The 19,682-nt window shown below is 45.4% G+C and overlaps 1 protein-coding gene across 2 annotated transcripts in view; it reads left to right on the top strand.

The window, feature by feature from the left end:
- LOC115373948 (fidgetin-like) overlaps positions 1-19,416 on the top strand; it is a 35,217-nt gene extending 15,801 nt beyond the window's left edge. Inside the window, exons 1-2 of one of the 2 annotated variants that reach the window (XM_030072610.1) lie at positions 11,245-11,254; positions 17,100-19,416. In XM_030072610.1, coding sequence (XP_029928470.1) covers positions 17,108-19,387 — 2,280 coding nt within the window. In that variant the 5' untranslated portion in view covers positions 11,245-11,254; positions 17,100-17,107 and the 3' untranslated portion in view covers positions 19,388-19,416. Of the gene's footprint in view, positions 1-11,244; positions 11,255-17,099 lie in introns of those variants that run through there. The other variant, XM_030072600.1, reaches the window with a different exon arrangement.
- The last annotated feature ends 266 nt before the right edge of the window (positions 19,417-19,682 follow it).

The following is a 19,682-nucleotide window of genomic DNA, read 5'->3' as shown; positions in this document are numbered from 1 at the left end:
GCCTACATAACAGGATTTGTGTGATTTTGGAAAGGTCTATGTGGGTGCGCCTCTGCCAACTGAAGCCACGGAAATAACACTGAACACCTCCGTCTGCGCTAAAAGTTGGTCTGAGGAGGCGGAGGTTTAAGGATAGTTTTGGACGCCGAAATTGCACCACGCCACCCGATTTGGATCAACACGCCCCCGCGGTGTGCTCCTTGTCCACTTTGGCGCGAGCGGTGCCACGGCGAGTCACGAAATCACCGAACCCGGGGGGCGCAGGCGGGAATAAAATCCCCAGTGAAATTCACTGTGGCGGCGCAGTGTCGCTCGGCACGGAAATAAGCATTCGCATCGTGACCTCGCACCCCCCAAAATATACAGAGCTCTTGTTCTTTTTCACTCCGGGTCCGGCACGGCGGATGGGGAAAACGCAGACTGGCGAATGGAGCCATTTAAATGACTCCTGTTCTCTTTGTTACAGCCTCAGTGGATTTGAGCCGAGATGTTAGTGGACTGTTCTTATGGATGTTTGGAGTGTAAGGGTGTGATAGTTATTGCAGATGGGATCTATAATGGGGCCTGTTCGCAGTCTGCAGCCTACAGCGCGGCACTGTGTTCATTGCCTGTGAACGTGATTACAGCTATTGATCGATAGACAATGACACAATGCTGGTGGATGTCACCTGAGGAGTGTGTATGTGTGTGTATGTGTGTGTGTGAAAGAGAGAGAGAAGGGCAGACAGAGAGAGGCGTGTGCGCAAAGGTGCAAATGTGCGCATGTGTGTGTGTCCATATGTTGGTGCATGTGTGTCCATATGCCAGTGTGTGTCCATATGTACGTGTCCATGCGTGCACGTACATGTGTGTGGGTGCTTGCCTGCATGTATGTGTGTGTGTGTGTGTGTGGGTGGGTGTGTTAAAGCCAGATCCAGCCTGGTAACGTGAGATCAGACGTAGCCTGTTAGCCGGAGCCTTACATCTGCTGTCAGCCACTCGCTCTAACTCTGTTAAGGACGTTATTGATTGCTCATTATTACCCCGTTCCCTGAAAGATGAGCGTCCCCTATGATCACATTAAATCTCTCCTCTGTCCAACTCTCCTGAGATGCCTTCTGCTCATTGGTGCCCATCAAATTTCTCCTCCGAGATCTGATATCAAGCAGCTAGACGTTTTGTTATTGCCTCTGGTTCTCTTTGCGTCTTGTTTGATTCACTCCAAATAGCTGTCTGTTTTTTTTCTTCTCTTTTTTTTCCCCCCTCTTTTTGAACAAACGCAGTTTAGCTAATTGATGTTTTTCGTCTGTGTAATGGAAATCAGCGAACACGAATGAGTAACATTTGAAATTAAGATTTGTTTTGTTTTGTTTGTTTGTTTTTTTTATATATTAGCGCAAAGACATGATTCAGGTTTTCATGTTTACTTTGTGATCTGTGTTTATTGATTTGATAGGAAACAAGAGACGCTGACAACACCGTCGTGTTTTTTTATTTATTTGTCTGCAAGAAAAATTGATGCATTTCATTTTCCCCTGCAGATTGTGAATCGCTGTTTTGTTTTCAATTCGACTCGTCAAAGCTGCGGTCTCATTCGTTCGCCCGGGCAAATTTGCCTCCCTGCTTACAAATTCAAATTCAGGCCTCCCTTTTTTTTTTTTTTAAAGTCGTGTGCCCTTTCTCATGTGCCACGTTGTCATTTTTGCTGACAATAAACAGTTGTTGGCGGTGTCAAGCGTCCGCCGGTCGCTGTAAAAGTTTGGGACTCTTGAAATCCAGCCCTGAGCGAGAGGCCATCTCATCGGCCCCACCGTCCCCATGAATAATGCAGAGCTATCGACTGTGTCAGTTCAGCACGAGGAGACGCCGAGGCAGCCGGCTTGATATTCAGCTGCTGAAGCTGACTGGATGCCCTCACTTTGAGACAAACTGCTGGCAGACTGCTCTGACTCGAACAGACAGGACCTGAATCTGCTCATGAGATGAGCGCCGTGGTGCTGCGGAGGTAGTTTGTGTTCAGGATGCGCCGTCCCGGAGAATTCTGCGCGCCGAGTTTGCCGGTGTGTGTCTGAATGTGTTCGAGTGGGTAGACAGGCGAGGTCTGGGCTTTTTTAGCTCGTGTGTGTTTGTGTGAGCGAGAGACAGAGATAAAGAGAGTGTGTACACCGCTGCACATGTGTGTGTGTGTGTTTGCATATGTGCGCATTAGGTGTGTGTAAATGCATGTGTGATTACTCAGTACATGCATGTCCATCTGTCTATGTGAGTTTATGGATATTTGCGGTTTACATGTACAGGCACACCACAACTGTGCAATCTGTGTATGCATGCTTGCTATTCATGTGTGTGTGTGTGTGTGTGTGTGTGTGTGTGTGCTCTCCAGGCAGGTGTGCCGAGCAATCTCTTAAGTGTGTGTGTGCGCGCGTCCTCCAGTCGGCAGCATGCAGAGAGCTCTAGTGAGAATCTTCTGCCCCCTCGACACGACCAGTTCAGTCTCAATGCCACGGATCGATGGGCGTATTGATCCGCTGTTTGACTGTTTAGACAACCTGTGTGAATTCCAGCATAATGCGAGCCAGACTGGATTTAAAGAGCAGCCTGCACGCGTGTGCTTCTCCGCCCCCCCACCATCCCCCCCACCACCACCACCTCCCCGTGTTACACTGCGCATGGCAATTTCACAAGTGTTGGTTTGGCTCCGACGCTGGCAGCCGCAGACTCCGATGTGGCTCGGACAGAGGCGAGTTGACACCCCGTTGACTCCCTGATGACTCATTCGGGGCGAGGCTCGTGGTTGCACCAGCGCTCAAGTTTGAATCCATGCTTCGTGACATTTTTGTGATGTGTCCTTCCTTTGCACTCTCACTCCAAGTGTCTGTCACCACTATCTCTTGAAAACCGGGGGAAAAAAAAAAGAGGTTGCAATCCTTGAAATTGCAAAAATGAGAGGTGTTGAGACTCAAAAAAGTCCAATAAGCACGTCATTTGTCATTGAGTGGTTGGGAAAAGAAAAGAGAAACTCACCCTTGGCTATTTTGATTATTCCGCTGCACTGAAACAAGTATTGATAGAGAATTGGGCAGCACATGATTCCATGGCAATAATGATTTAATGGCTAGTTTTTTTTAACATGAAATCTAAATACTAGCCATGGTCTTCAACCTTTAAAGCACAAAATCTAATAGAGCTGCTTTGTAAGGCACTATATATCTGTATCACCATATGTCGATATATAAAACAACACGTCACGTCCTACAGATGATGCAGGCCTCCCCTTGGGCAACAAGATGAACCATCATGTCCACTTTCATGAAAAGTGGACTGGTGGTGTTTGAATTATGACTAAATTTTGACTTTTAATTATGGCACTTCCGGGACTGAACAGTGAATCTGAATATTATTAAACTTGCAATATGCAGTAAGTGCAATATCCAAATTTCAGTAGCTGGATTTTTTTTTTTTAATGAAAGTAGAATATGTTGCAAAATATCATTCAAAATGAAGTATTGTGGTGCTACAGAGCTGCTCTGGTCTACATCTTGTGTTCTCCAGTTGTACAAAAACATGTTTGTTTGGTACAGAGCCCAGTAACAACCATTTTGTCATCATTTTAATAGGTTTTAAAAATGAAGATTACAATGCAAAAGTCAGCATTCTCACTAACATCGTGAATCATATTGAAATATCTGTCAAAATACTTCCAATATGATTTTTTTTTTTTTTTTTTTTTTTTTTTTTTTGCCCTAGCTTCCATCAGGCCAGTTAGTATCATGGTTTCAAATGAAGAGCACTGCGCCGAAACACATTATCTCTTCAAAATTTCTCAAAATTGCACCGGTGTTCTCTAAGATGTTACCCAAAAAAAAAAAAAAAAGCTGGCCTTTGATTGTAGCACCCTCGCTAGGCCAATCAATGTAATATTTTAAATGCCAGAAGTTATTTTTCTTCCAAGTTTCACCCCACGCGCCCCACAGTTTCATTGCAGGAAAGACACTAAATTGGAAATATTTAAGCAGGATTTTTGAAAGAATAAAAATCTGAGAGCTGGAAAACTCATCTCACATGACTGGTGTTTCATCTCATATTTAGTTGGACACAGTGGGAGAAGGCGTGAGTTGGCAGATCTCACTATAATCTATATGAAGCGTGCAGGACTTGACACTTCAAACATGCACTATAAAGGATCCTGTGAATTCACAGGATGAGGGTAGAGGTTATCCCAGCCAGGGCCTCTTCAGTAATCCACACACACCCTACAGGCGCGGGCGCACACACACACACACACACACACTCACACGCACACACACACACACAGTCACAGACATACATGCACACACATGCACCGCTCATGGCAGGCTTTAATCTCCACCAACTGCTGTTGAACTCTAATCTCAATTGCTCGCCAAGCTTTTCATACACTGCAAAAATCCATCCTAACAAGTCATTTAATCTAGTATTCTGCCCGTAAATCTCATGTTTTCTTCAAAAACTGAAAAAAAAAAAAAAATCTTCTCGTATGGTTACATAACTTCACTTGTTACCCATGCAAATGTTCCATAATTGTTTCGACAATATTCAGGGTTTTATTTCACCGGCGGAGTGATTTGTCTTGTCTCAAGAGTTTTTGACCCTTGGAAATTCCCGCAAAAGTAAATCTGCATTGGAAACAAGTGCAATTATCTCGTATCGCTGGCAAAAGTTTTCCCTCGCCGGAAGAAAATGAAGATGTGAGACTAAACAGGCTTGTTAGGACTGGGGATTTTTTTGCAGTGCAGTTAGTATTTGGCATATAGTTGGCCGGCTGTTGTTAGAACTAGCAAACTATGGAACTGTGGTCCAGTCCGCTGTCTGGCTGAGTGCACACAGCCCCCTCCCCAACCCCACCCACCCACACACAGCCACACACGCACACACACACACACACACACACACACACACACACACTCACACACACACACACACACACACACACACACACACATACAAACAGCACAGACAGACATAAATGCATTCACAGATGGTGACACTCCGGCAGTCACTCCTGGGCTGTCTGTCTACGTGCCAGCGATGATAAGACACACACATATGCATGCACGCACACACACACACACACACACACACATACACACACAGACGAACACGCACAGGCTGGCGGCAACAAACACAGTGATGCATCATTGAGCATCGGCTGGTTTTTCTCTAACTGCTGAGGGGAAATCAGTATGGTGTTAAGTAACCATTCATGTGGAGCAGAGACCACACACAAACAAACATCACACCTACACTTCTAAAAATAAAGCCGCCTCACTAGAATAATATGATATGATTGGATATTATGAAAGTTTTCTCAGGCTATCTCTCAGACAAGGCATGTATCAATACAATACAGACTGTCAAGCTGTTCCTGTCGCTGCTATGTCAGTATGCTCGGCTATTACTATTTAATTCCCAAGACAAATCTCTCTTGTATGCTTTCAAGCTCTTATTTGGATTGTGATATATTCATTTGTTGATGCATTGTTAATGTTTTCTCTCTGGACCGGAGTGTGCGGCTGTATAGGTAATCGCCCACTCTGGGCTGCTGCGCCGCGCTGCTGTTTGTGATGTGGATCTTCCTGAGGATTGTATTTGAATAATGAGGGAGGCTAGAGCGTTCTCTTGTGCAGAGTGTCTCAGCGCTGCCGCGGTAAATGACCTCTGAATAGTTGTTTTGGATTAGCCATCAAAGTCTTCTCTCCGAGTGGCCAATAGATAGGTACTTCCAGAAATGAGTCACTTGAAAATGATCATCGTCGCCGTGCCGTATAAGATAATGGATAACCATTACACTCCATTTTCCCCAGCTCCTCACCCACACAACGCCTGCTCTTGAAATATGATGCATCCACTGTGCTTAGTGAGCACTTAATGTCCAAAAGCACCGTGTTTGTTGAGATTTACAACTGCGCCAGCGGGAGGGGCAGGAGAGAGGGGGGGTGGGGGGAGTGCATCGTCGGCGTATAATGTTGTTCACTCAATAATTATCTCATTTTATTTACGAAGACAGACAGCTTTAGACGAGGTTAGAGGCTTCCTCTCTATTATCCCCCATGCAACCCCCCCCCCACCCCCCCACGCCCACCCCACCCGGCCCTAAATGACGTCCTTCACATTGAGGACTTTCCAAAGTTTGCATCGAGGATGCGGGCAGGACGAGGGGGGCCCGGGCGTCCTCAACACCGCTTGTATGTAAAGCGGGTAGAAGGGGAGGGAAAAAAAAAAAAAAAAAAAAAAAACGAACAAATTGCACCACGGCTCTCTTTGCATCAGTAGCCGGATCAATGTCATTTCTAAAAGGATTAGGCCTCCTCTCAGAAATCTATTTTAATTACTGAACACACAGGTAAACAAAGTGGTGGTGGTTCGCAGGTATGGATCTGGGCGTCAGAGGAGTATTGATAGCGTGTGGCCCCATGTTAACCCCAGGGGCTCTCTGAAAGATCCTGTTGACTGCACCTCGGGGAGAGGCACATAAAAGCTGAGCGCTGTTTGGAGGGAATGGGCATGTAAACCCATGGCTGGCTACATGTCTGACATCTTTGTTGTCCCTCTTTCACCTGAACAAGACTCCAGACGTGTCTGCAAGTGATTATCAGTGGCTGGAACTGCAGAGATATAATAGACATCAGTGTCGGGGAGTTGCTTCTAGTTACTTTGTTACATGCTTTAAATTGTAACTTGGTACATTACAAAATATAGAAATGGAAGAGCTGTGTCATATATGTCCATGTTAAATACCCATAGATGAAACATATTCAAATTTGGCACATTTTCATACGCGAATATACAGTATTTGTCTAACTTATATAATAAATACATGCATCCTCCCAGGTTTTTGAGTCACCAACTCTTACTGTCATAATTTGAGCAGGTACATATGACCATATATGGACAATATGTTGTTTTGTGTATGCACCTATATAAGTTACACATACTGTATATTTTCCTATATACTACACATATAACATTGTATCCTGGGGAGAGGTGTATTTTTGATTCATATGTGGCTGTAATGTAACTTATGACATTTTACAACAAAAGTTAACCTACTTATTAGAGTACTTTGGTTTTGCATATCTTAAAAACAAGCCAAAGCATTATGGATTGTGTATGTTGTTCATCATTATTTTAAAATGTAACACAAGACTCCTCACTGCAAAAAATCAAGTCGCTTCATCAGATGTTAAAATGTGTTCAAATCTTTTTTCCTTTTTTAAAACAAGTGACAAAAATTCTGTTAATCAGCTCGTTTGCCGGATTTTCTTGAATTATGTGTCATTTTTTTGATACTTGTCTGCCTTATTCTGCCTTGTCTCAGCATATTTCAGCTTGTTCCACTAAAAAAACTTTTGAGACAAGTGAAACTGCATTGGAAACACGTGGGATTATCTCATCCCACTGGTAGATTTATTTTTTCTTTTCATCTCTAAATAAGGGATGAAACAGCTTGATGCCGGCACATTTGGAAAATAACCTCATATCATTTATATCAGCCTTTACTCCATTGCCCTTTTTTCTGTTACCGGCACATTGTCTGGATGAGAGGCTGTTGGATTTTCACTTTTTTCGACTTGTTTCCCCAGTTGCGCCGGCAAATTTTGACACAGACTGACAGGAAACTCCGGGCAGCAGCATTATTCTGGAAGGATTGCATTGCTCGTTACCACTGAGAAGTAATCTGAGTCCACTGACAGACATGCATCGAGCGAAGCCCAAGTCGATGTGTCCCTCAGTGGCGATCTGCACCTGATAGTGAATCTATTTATTGCCCACAGTCTGCAGGAGAAGGATTTTGTGCCAACCGATGCAAGAGGGGATGTAGCGACCGGGTGGGGGTCAGGATTCTGTTGGAGCACACTGGTGCTGAGAATCTTTACAGATGTTTTGTTCGCCAGATAAGAATAATCTGATGTTTGCCTCAGCAGGCCTCGCGTCTTTCTGCATGCGTGTGTGTTTACGTGCCTGTCTCGCTTTTTGTGTGCGTGCCGGCGTCTCTGTGTGTGTGTGTGAGAGAGAGTGTGTGTGTGTGAGGCTGTCTTTGAGGAAGGAACCCCGCGTAGCGCCGGGTGATTAGGCACGCTGCGCTAGTCACAGGAAATGGAGTAGCTGACGGACAGGCCGAGTGCATTATAGATGAATGCCATGCGTTAGCGGCTCCAGGCCCCCGCAGAATATCTCTCAATTTCCTCTCTGAATGACAAAAGAAGCCACGCACAATTTCCTTGATCCGGAGCATTTGTTTAACTGCGCCCTACCCATTTAACCCACCCATTCAATAGTCGGTCTAGTAAAAGGAAATTTAGACAGTGTCAATTTATACAGCTCTAAGAAAGATCTGATACAGCCCAGGCAGGCAGAGGCAGAGACAATATGATATGCCTCTGGAATTTAGTTAGGGATTTACAGTGGTTCCTTTTGATTTCTGCAAGTAAAATTTTGTTGAGTCGGAGTCACTGTTAAACACACTCCGGGGATCACACCTCAGTATGATAAGCCTCAATATTTATATGCTATAGTGCAAAAAAATCTCAATTTTAACAAGTCATTTAGACTCGTGTTCAGCGTCAAAATCTTGTTTTTCTTCAAACAGTGCAAAAAGTCCACAAGTGGAATGAGATAATCCCACTTGCCTCCAGAATATTCTCTCTGATCTGCCTTATTCTGCCTTGTTCCAACATATTTATTCTTGTTCCCTGAAAAAAAAAAAAAAAAGCGAGTGAAACTGCACCAGAAACAAGGATTATCTCATCCCTTATCCCACTGGAAGATTTTTTTTACGCCTTGTTCCCAGAGAAACAGGATTTTTAAGAGTAAATATTAGCCCTAAATGGCTTTTCTTTTTTTTTTTTTTTTGCAGTGTAAACCAGATTGCTGTTGTTAAATCTGCTCCTCAGATCATATCCTAATATTTGAGGAGCCTCTACAAAGATATCGCGCTGATTTCAAAGCCCGATGGTCGAGGCTGTGAAAACTTAGTCACGGGGTCAGAGATCACTGATTACAATGAATATTAATTTTTTTTTTTTTTTTAAAGCCGCTGTCATTTGTCAAATATCCTTATACGGCTGCTCTAAGCTTAAATTTCAGTCTCAGAGCTGTCATCTTTCCAGCAAATCTTTTTCCCTCCTCACTGTCTTTGAGTTAGTGACAGCTCATCTCTCCCGGTCACTGCTCGCCCGCTGTCTAGACTTTGAACTCGCTCTGTTTACTCCCTTATCTGTTGTTGTTGTTGTTGTTATTGTTGTTATTGTCGTCGCTTTCCGACAGACCCGCCGTTGTAATGGTAAGCTGTGGCTGAGCTTGAATCGCAGGAGCTTCAAAGACGCGGATTTGGGCTTCTTGGTTATTTTCAGAGGAAAGACGAGAGTTTGTTGTCTCGTCACCGGGGGTGGCAGAGGAATTTTTGTTCATCCCGGGTTATAATTTCATTTGGGGGTCTCATTTGGCTTCTTTTTTTTTTTTTTTATTATTATTATTAATTTCATTCTCTTTCAGCTAATTCATTCTTCTAGTGGAACGAGTGGTGCGAACGTTTTGATCTTTTGAAAATGAGTTTTTCATTTCCGAGTCCTTTTGTTTCGGAAATAATCGCCATTGTTGCTAAGGAGTGGACCGCACAGAGAAGTTCAGCCAATTCATCAACACCGGGAAAGATTTTTGATTGCGGTGTGTGACACCAGCTCATGACTAATTTCATAATTAATTGCCTTTTGGAGGACTTAATCACATTATTTGACTCTCTACTGTAGGTTGCGTGCCAATACAGCATAGCCTGTGGCTTAGTCACAGTGTACTGGACTCATTAACAAGGTGGTCCTGAGGTTGTCAAGCACACACACACACACGCACGTGGACGTACAGTACACACATAAAATAGTCCACTGCAAAAGTCTCAATTGAAACAAATTTAGTCTCATCCTCAGTTTTTTTTTTTTAATGTTTTAAAAAACTGCTAGTGGGATGAGACAATCCCCCTTGTTTCCAATGCAAAGTCATTTTTTCTTGAATGTGTCATTTTCTTGATGCCAACGGGCTGATCTGTCTTATTCTGTCTTTTTTAGAAGACATTTATACTTGTTCCCAGAAAAAATCCTGAATTTGCCTTAGTAACAAATGGGATTATCTTATCCCAGTGGCAGATTTTTTCTCTTGTTTTAAGAAAAAACATTTTTTTTTAAACTGGTTATGAAGCTAAATGACTTGTTAACATGGAGACTTCTTGCAGTGCACAACATGGTCTGTGTGGATCCCCCTTTCTTTCACACACACACACACACACACACACACACACACATGCACACATGCAGTGATTTAGAGGTTAAAAGATGCCCTCTGGTGTATTTGGTAAGGATTTGAATAACTGGCTGGTGAGATTTCCCCTGGGGAATATTAAAAAAAAAGAACAGGTCTCCTTGATGAAGTTATCGCTTGTCAAGCAGCTTCCTCTCCTTGTCCAGCCTCTCTCACATTCAACCGGCGATATCTGAAAAAGACATATAATTTTTTTCCCCTCCCTCAAATATCATGTGAGAGTTTGTTTTTCAAGGTCTCCCGTGTCTGCTTATGCGAGAGAGAGAGAGAAAAGAGCACACACACATTTGTTCATCTTGTCTCAGTTCGTGCATGCTATGTGGGCGTGTGTGTGTGGTGGGTGTGTGGGCATGTTTGCATTTACATGTGTGCTGCCCGTCTTTACACCACACACACACACACACACAGAGAGAGAGAGAGAGGGAGAGAGCTTAATTATGACGTTACTAAAATGGGTAGTTTGCTCTGACACCCCGCTTGCGGAATCACACAGCGGACAGACTTAAAAGAGCTCATTAGCTCTCTCTAAAGAGCTGTTTACTGCACATACACACATGCACAGTAATAGGCAGCTCTGTTGATGCAGATGGACGCCGAGTGTAATGAGAATGATTAGGCTTCTCTATGGTGGAGCCTGGAGAAGAGGAGAGAGAGAGGGAGAGAGGAAAAAAAGAGGCACTGGCAGTCTTAACGCTTTAGAAGGTGGAGAAGATTTCCGTTGGATGTTGTTTCAGCTGAGTGCACGATCTCTCTCTCTTTCTCTCCCTCTCTCTCTCTCTCCCTGCAACACATTCACATCTATTGCTTCTTCTGTTTTTTTTTTTGTTTGTTTTTTTTTTTTCCCTACTTTGATGCGTGCACACGCATGCACATTACCGCAGTCGTGTTGGCAAGACAGTGCAAATGTTGTCTGCTTCCATACATGGTTTTCCCACAGGCCTTGAACAGCTGAGAAAGTTTGTGGATTTGAGGGAAATTAAATTAAAGTTTTGGAAATAAATGGATGACCTTCAGATATTACTACTATGACTACTACTGCTACTACTACTACTATGATTAAAATATTACCTTCAAATACATCAGTATGCTTCACCTTTCTCCATTTATTGTATGCCAATGCAATGAGATAATCCCACTTTTCTCCAATGCTAATAAACTTTTTTCCAGAATTTTATTGAATCAAGTGTCATATTTGTGATCCTAGTTGGCTGACCTGCCTTATTCTGCCTTTTCTCAACATATTTATACATGAAAAACAGCATAGGAAACAAGTGGGATTATCACATCACACTGGCAGATTTTTTCACTTCACTAAAAGGGAAAAAAATCAAGATTTTAACACTGAATGTGAAACAAAATTACCTCTTACAATGAACATTTTTGTGGTGATGACTGATATCTTTGTATTATCTTGATGAGACAAGATCATGAGCACAGAAAAATAATTAAAAGTCCTGCTTTTGCGGCTAAATTTGATCAGCGGCGGGTCTTGGTCCAAAAACATGCCAATCTGAGTCCCTGTATTTCGCCAAACAAGACCTTGAGAGTCAATGAAAAGTCCTTGAATTGGATATGTGTGGGCAGCCTGTTTGCATTTTGCAGAGAGGGCAGGTAGTCGAGCCACCTTGGAAAATGTTGCCTTTACTTCACATACATGAATAGACAAACCCCCCCCCCCCACTCCCTCTTCACACACACACACACGCACACACACCTTTCTGATCCCGCTCCACCACATCTTAAAGCGACTTTGGTTCGCTCATTGCCCTTGGTTTACATCACATTGAATTAGAGGATACACGATGAATGATACCAAAGTCAATCCCGCTCCATCTCCCTCCATATGTTTTGGAGAAGGAGCAGCAAGTTCAAAGCGCTCAGTTCAAAGCGTCTGCCCTCATTTGAATAACGTAGAGTAATCGCTATTACCTTATTTAAATAGTGCAAGTTATCATTTGGCCTTCATTTGCATCGCTGGGGTAATCACTGCGTCTCTGTATTAACCTCATTATAGAGGAGATGAAAGCTCTGACACAGTCTTTTATATATGTTATCTTTATTAATGATGGAATTAGAAAGATTCATGTTTCTTTAAATGGAGGACATATCAGAGTCTGATTGAGTGCTGTGTGCATGGCGTCTGTGTATGCCGCATGTATGTATAATTCAGATGGCCTGTTTTATTTGTTTAATGCTAGTTTGTCCAGTCTTTCGTTATTTTTCTGTTCTCTTCCCTGACTTTTTTTTTCTCCATTTCTCAATTAGTCTCTCGCTCGATTTCTCTCTCTCTCTCTCCCTTCAGAACTTCCTTCTTCTCGCAGTCTTCACTGCTCCCTTTTCTCCCTTTATTTTGCTCTCCATCTATTTCTCTGTACGCTTGTCTGCATTGAAAAACCTGAACCGGAGAGCGGTGCTCAAAATGAAGCCCGAGCAGGCCAATTCATCACAGTGGTGCAAAAAAAAAAACATCCATCTGAAGTCATCTTTTCATTTCAGTTGTTTCCACTGCAACTCAGACGGTTTCAAGAATTTTCTTAAATCAACTGATAATTGCCTCGAAACAAGACGTCAGCCTTTTCAAGATCTAGATACAGACTTGGCTACCTGCTTGACACACAGCAAAAAGATTTCTCATGAGTTATTCGGTCTCAGGTTAAAAACCTCATTTTTCTTCAAACAAATTAACGAAATCTGCCAGTGAGATGAAATAATCCCTGTTATTTCCAGTATAGTCTGAGGATTTCTTTCTGGGAACAGGAATAAATATGTTGAGACAAGGCAGAATAAGGCAGATCAGCCCACCAGGATCAAGAAAATGACATTTGAATCAAGAAAATAATGGAAACATCTTGATTAGCATCAGAAACAAGTGATACAACTCATCCTACTGGCAGATTTTTGCGCTAGGTTTAAAAAAACAAAACAAATAACAAAAAAAGGCAAGACTTTGACACTAAATATAAGCCTAAAAGATATTTTTTTCAATGCTGAGTCAAGAAATGTGTAGAATAAAGTGAAAGTAAATATTTTCCCCAGAAAGAAAAATGCAGTTTTATGGTGGCGTATAGGTGCAGTAAGTAAGATTTGCACTATCCTATGGCAGAAATAATCATAATATTTCTGCAGGAGGTTATTTATCAATGCCAGTGACTCAACTTTGCCAGAGGACTTCTGACTTTCATAGATTCCTTGACGTCGCTGTACGTGCCTTGTTAAGGTGGACTTTTTTTTTTTTTTTTTTTTTTTTTCACGGCGAGCACAGCAGAATGCAGAGACACACCGTAGACTCACCTCCACAGCACAGGCATGGAGGAGGCGGTTTCATACAGCAGCAGCCCTCTGAGACTGTTCAGCACCAAAAGATCCCCTGCAGTGATGGCAGATCCTCAGTGCGATGGGGAGCCGGGATTGGACGCACTCTGTGGATTAGCAGGCGAAGGCATATATACAGTACGAAGTGCTCATGACTCGGCTAAAGCTGGCCTGCAACCTTTGCCATTTGTCCTCCCCTTTCTATACTGGCTCTCCTGCACCTATCAGCTGCATAGTGTGTAGTACAGCAGAAGAAGTAGTATAGAAAAAAGGGATTGAATGCGCACCGCCGAGATAGCATTTTGCCTCTGGCAACGTATCAACGAGGCAGCTTGAGAATACTACTCCAAGAAGAAGTATACTCCTGAACATCCTAAAATTGTTTATTGATTTACTGCATGCTTCCACAACAGCTGGTTAATGTGCATATTTATTAATTGATTTATTCATGCACAATTCCTAGAAAAAAATACCCATGCATAGTATTAAGCTGCTTGGGTTTTTAAAAAATTACAAATTTTCTTATACTGTCTCAATATTCGACAGTACTGTATGTGCCTCATTGATGAAATAACAAACTGCATCCTCTTGTGGATGGTGTAGAGATGCTGCTCATCACAAGCTAATCATGTGAAATATGGTTAAGAAGTAAAAGATGACAAAGAGTTTGTCACGAGAGGCTTTTCTCCATGAGATCTGGCTTTGAGTTTGAAATCAATCAGTGGCTGCGTGGTAGTTAGAGAAGTCATTATTGGTGAACACAAAACCTACATAGAATTCCCTCTGCAAATAATTACTGATAGGTGTTTGAATTCAATTTGTCTTACACATAAAGTACACCTAGTGCTCAGTGCTGTTTTTATTACATTATGTGTAATACATTAGAGATACATTTTTACTGAATTTAATTGGGTAATTTTGTTATAAAAATGAGAACACAACAATATTTACAGCATGCTTGTGCAATGGTACAAACCATGCTGCTGTATAGACACTGATGTGAAACCTGTTTGTGGCCTAATGCATAATTTCCTCTCATTTTGCTCAGTTTTCCTGACACTTGCAATTTATTCCTCGAAACACCCCTATTTACGGTGTTGCTTGCTGTAATTTAAATATATTCCCGATATTAAAGGAGCCTCCGAGCTAATACAAAACTTTCCTCCGCTCAGCTCTTTGTCTGAGGCGTTCCCTGGTCGGTACGCTGGGAGGGTGACAGGCTTGCCAGCCCCTGCTAGACTCCCCTCGGCTAAAACGTTGTAAATTAACACAATTAGCAGATCGCCATTCTGCTAATTAGCCACTGGCGTCTGCCGAGAGACGGCTGGAGAGGAGAATCAGAGAGGAAATAGGAGTCTGGGGATCCCCCCCTCCTCCTCCTCGTTCTGTTACCAAACAAACAGAGGGCCTCGGAAAACAGAGCTGTGAACGTGTGTGTGTGTGTTTGTCTGCCTGTGCGCTTTTGTGTGTGTGCATGTGGGTGTGTGTGTGTGTGTGTGTGTGTGTGCGCATCCATTCTTGCACCAGCTTAAATGGATAGGAGAAGGATGGCTTTGCTCCTCCATGAATGGATTTTATTGTGCATGCCTGCTTCACTCGCGCACACATACAAAAACACACACATAAACCAATTCTAAAGCAGGCATTGCTCACCAGGCCCCCAACCGTGGATCTCTACATGCAACTGCCGCCAGTCAATAAGTCGGAGGAAGCAGCCTAAATGACACCGATATTATCCTTTATTTGTCTGCACTAAGTCAAATCAAACAAGGTTCAATCTGCCGTGCGGCTGCTGTGATTACGCCCCGTCCAGCCTTTGATAGCGCCACGGCTTTGATAGTGAGACAACGATGGAGTCGCTGTGTGACTGTCAGTGTTTGCAGATGGCATTGGCTGGGATTAAAGGAAACAGTGGCTCTCCAGCCTCCTGAGGCAATAAAGGGGAGAGCCAGGTGAGTGTGTGTCTGAGATGAGATGGAGCGAGGAAGGAGGGAGGAGGAGGGGGTGGCGAGGCAAGCAATGGAGAGGGAGTAAATAAGAGGAGGGGTGGCCGCAGGAGGAGAAAAAGAGAAAGAGAATAAAAAAGATATATTGAAAGAGATGGAGTGAGAATAAAAGGAGGTGAGGAGAAAGAATGATTTAGCGGGGAGGGAAGGTGGAAAATGGGAGGAGAAAAAAGGAAAGGGAAAGACTGAGAGGGAAGACAAAGCGGCGGGGAGGCATGAGAAAGAGAGGCAGACAGAAAGGTAAAGAGAACGGAAGAGAGAGAGGAGGTCAAGGTGGAGCTGTGCAGACAGGAACTAAGCTTGAGACACAATGTGTTGTAATTCATAGTCGGCTACAGCTCCTGTGTGCGTGCCTGTGTGTGTCCGTCTGGGTCAGTGGATGTGAGAGTGTGTGTGCCTGCGCGCGTGTGTGTGTGTGTGTGTGTGTGAGCGCGCATGCTTGAGTCCAGGGATGGATTTGTGCGTGTGCTACAGTGTTTCTGAATGCTTGTGTCTGAGCATAGTTCTGTGTGTGTATTCGATGAAAGCACCATGAACAGAGGGGGGTGGATGTGCGTGCGAGCGTGTGTGTGCGTGTGTGTGTGTGTGTGTGTGTGTGTGTGTGTTGCTTTGTGGTACTCGGCGAGGCACATTTTCAAACCCATCTCCAGCCGCCTCAGATGAGCTGGGGATTATAGAGTGACCCTCCATGCCTCTGTCTTATTGGTCTGGCCAGGGTGCATTAGGCTGCCGTAACCAGCCATCCCAGCATCCCGACGTACCGCACTATGCCTGCCGACAGACACTGTCCATCTTACGCTCTGTACAAATTTACAATTCATGTGTAGCAGAACATAAAACCCTCTTATGGTATAGAAGCAAAGCAACAAAACAGGAAAAGCACTACCACCAGATAGGTTCATGCACATCCAGCACTTAAGGATCCCTGTCTAAACACTACATTTTTTGATGGTTGTGGAACCAAAAAATTGAAACGTCTCTTTTGTATTGCAGTGGTATGCATTAACAGCATCTCTCAGAATAACCAAATGTTAGCTATGCCACCCCCACCCTCCCCACAAGCACCCAGATGTGTATAGAGAAAATGTGATCACTTTTGTCAAATGAGCACCTTCTCTTCTAGGGGAGTGGCTTTCAAAGGGGTTCTTGAGGGGCTTACAGGGTATCCTGGGGAATAGTTTAATTTCATTTCATTTAAATTATGATTAAAAAAAACAGTTGTCAGTGTTCATGTATGACATCTAAACAATTTAGAACTGTACCCAAACCTAATTACCTTTTCATATCAGGGTAGCAAGGGCAAAATCACCTCAAATGGGGGTCCACGGCTTTATAAAAGTCAACTTGGGGGTCCGGAACACAAAAAGGTTTAAAAACCCTTGCCCTAGGAAATCATTTATCTTTGCTAAACATTGACATTACAGTTTGTGTGTGTCTCTGTTTCTCCTTCAGGCTTAAAGATGCAGTGGACCCCCGAGCACAGCCAGTGGGCCGAACAGCATTTTGACATCTCCTCCACCACGCGCTCACCGGCCCACAAGGCCGAGGCCTACAGAGCCGTACCGGGCCACCTGCAGCGCTCTGCCACCTACCAGTATGCCTGGGCCAACGACGATATCTCGGCCCTCACCGCCTCCAACCTTCTCAAGAAGTACGCCGAGAAGTACTCTGGCATCCTGGAGATGCCAGGCTCCTACTCTGAGGCTCCTGGCGTCCCCGGCGTGATGAACGGACGCAAAGGTGAATCAGAGCCCTGGCAGGACGGGGTCTACCCCATGAGCTGCATCCCCGAGGGGGTTTCGGTCAGGAAGGGAGGGGTGGCAGCAGCTTCCGAGGTGGTGTCTGGTATGTGCAGCTCCCCGGGCCTCGCTTCCAGCACCCTGAGCGAGCCCAGCTACTCCAGCAGCAGCTGTGGGAGCCACACGGCCACCGCCCTCCACTCGTCCTCCATGCCCTCTCAGGAATACGGCCCGGCTTACAGTGGCTCTTACCTGCACAGTAGTTACAGCTCCCAGGCTGCCCCTACCCCGGCGCTGCCCTCCCCACTGCACAGCTCCGGGCTCCTGCAACCCCCACCTCCGCCGCCCTCCCACCCCACTTTGGTCCCAGCTTACAACGGAGGCTCCCCCAACCTATCTAGTTATAATTACCCCCCAGCAGGCTACCCAGCTCAGAGCTCAGTGGGTCCCGGATACAGCCCTGGGGGAGCACCCCCTCCTTCCTCCTACCTCCCCTCAGGCATCGCTGCACCTACACCCCTTCCCCCTTCTTCTGCTTTACCCGGATACCCATACCAGAGCCACAACCTGACCCCAATTGCCCCCACCCCCCTCAACAGTAGCTCCTCCAACTCGCTGAAGAGGAAAGCCTTCTACATGACAGGCCAAGGAGAGATAGACTCCACTTATGGTAATTTTGGCTATGGCCAGGCTCGGAGCTCGGCTGAAAGCCCCATGTACAGGGTAGCAGACGGCAACGGTTCAAACGGGGGCTCCAGCAGTGGAGGAGGTGGTGGTGGATTTGACAGGAGCGCGGAAAAGTCATCTTTACCCTTTAATCCTCAGAAGCAGTCCACCATGCCCTCAGAGCAGCAGCAGCAGAGGAAGTACAGCAGCCAGGCATCAGGTGGGCCACTCACCCCACCATCCTATGTCTCCTCCACTCTGGGGGGCTCCCGCTCAGCAGACTCCCTTGCCAGCTTCACCTCTCCTTCTCTGACTGAGCAGGGCGCTGATGACCACCGCCTTCACCTCTCCCACTCTGCACCAGGGCCTACTTCCTCCTCTTCTTCGTCCTCCTCCCGGCCTGCTGAGGAGCAGCTAAAAAGCAGCGACCCTCACCTCCTGGACATGGTTACCTCTGAGATCCTCCAGCAGGGCCCCCCGGTGGATTGGAGTGACATTGCAGGTCTGGAACTGGCCAAGGCTACCCTGAAAGAGGAGGTGCTGTGGCCCATGCTGCGCCCAGACATGTTTAGTAGTCTGGGACCAGCCCCACGCTGTGTGCTGCTGTTTGGCCCCAGGGGCAGTGGCAGGACGTTGCTTGGACGCTGCCTGGCCAGCCAGCTAGGGGCACCATTCCTCCAGCTCAGTGGCTCCACGCTGGCCACAAAGTGGCTGGCAGAGGGCGAGAAGATTCTACGAGCATCATTTCTGGTGGCACGCTGCCGGCAGCCCTCTGTGTTGTTCATTAGCGAAGTGGACATGCTGCTGTCAGCCCACCTCAGTGAAGAGAGTCCTGTTAACCGGCTGAAGGGTGAGCTGCTTGCCCAGTTGGACTCTCTCCTCCTGGGCCCGGGTGAGGATGGGAGCAACCAAGTGTTGGTGGTCTGCTCCACCAGCAGGCCGCAGGACATGGACGAAGGGCTCCGCAGGTACTTTGCCCGGCGGGTCCTGGTACCCCTGCCAGGTGGCGCGGCCCGACACCAGATCTTGAACCAGCTCCTGGCTCAGTCTCAGCACAAATACTGTCTGAACGAGGAGGAGCTGGCACTGCTGGTCCAGCGTACGGAGGGTTTCTCTGGCCTGGACCTGGCTAGACTCTGCCAGGAGGCCCTGGTAGGTCTGCTGCATTCCTCCACGCAGGGCATGGACATGTCAGGCATGATGCCCAGGGGACAGATCAGGCCCCTCACCTACCAGGACTTTGATAGCCTCTTTCGTAAATTCCAGGCCAGTATATCACAGAAAGAGATTGACACGTACACTGAGTGGAACAAAATGTTCGGCTGCAGCCAGTGAAGAGATAGATTCCGCCCTTGAGAAAAAGAGGCACCCACAATTCCTCCCCTCAGGGCAGAAGTATTGTGCTGGAGGGAAAGGCACACAAAAGGCCAATGCAAGCCCACTGAGTTCTCACAAGCAGGGTTTAGACGCACTGAGAGACCTGGTTTGATAAGATAACTGGCAGTTTTGCAGTTAACAAGCAGAGTTTTAATTTGAATGCTTGATGCTCCGGAAAGCCAGGCATTGTTTACACATTGCGAGCAGGTTGGCTTCAGAAGAGACGCCCCAGTGTCTGTGTATATACCGTTAT

Source organism: Myripristis murdjan, chromosome 2, assembly GCF_902150065.1.
Source record: "Myripristis murdjan chromosome 2, fMyrMur1.1, whole genome shotgun sequence".
NCBI classification, from domain to species: Eukaryota; Metazoa; Chordata; class Actinopteri; order Holocentriformes; family Holocentridae; genus Myripristis; species Myripristis murdjan.
This window is presented reverse-complemented; position numbering and strand designations above follow the sequence as displayed.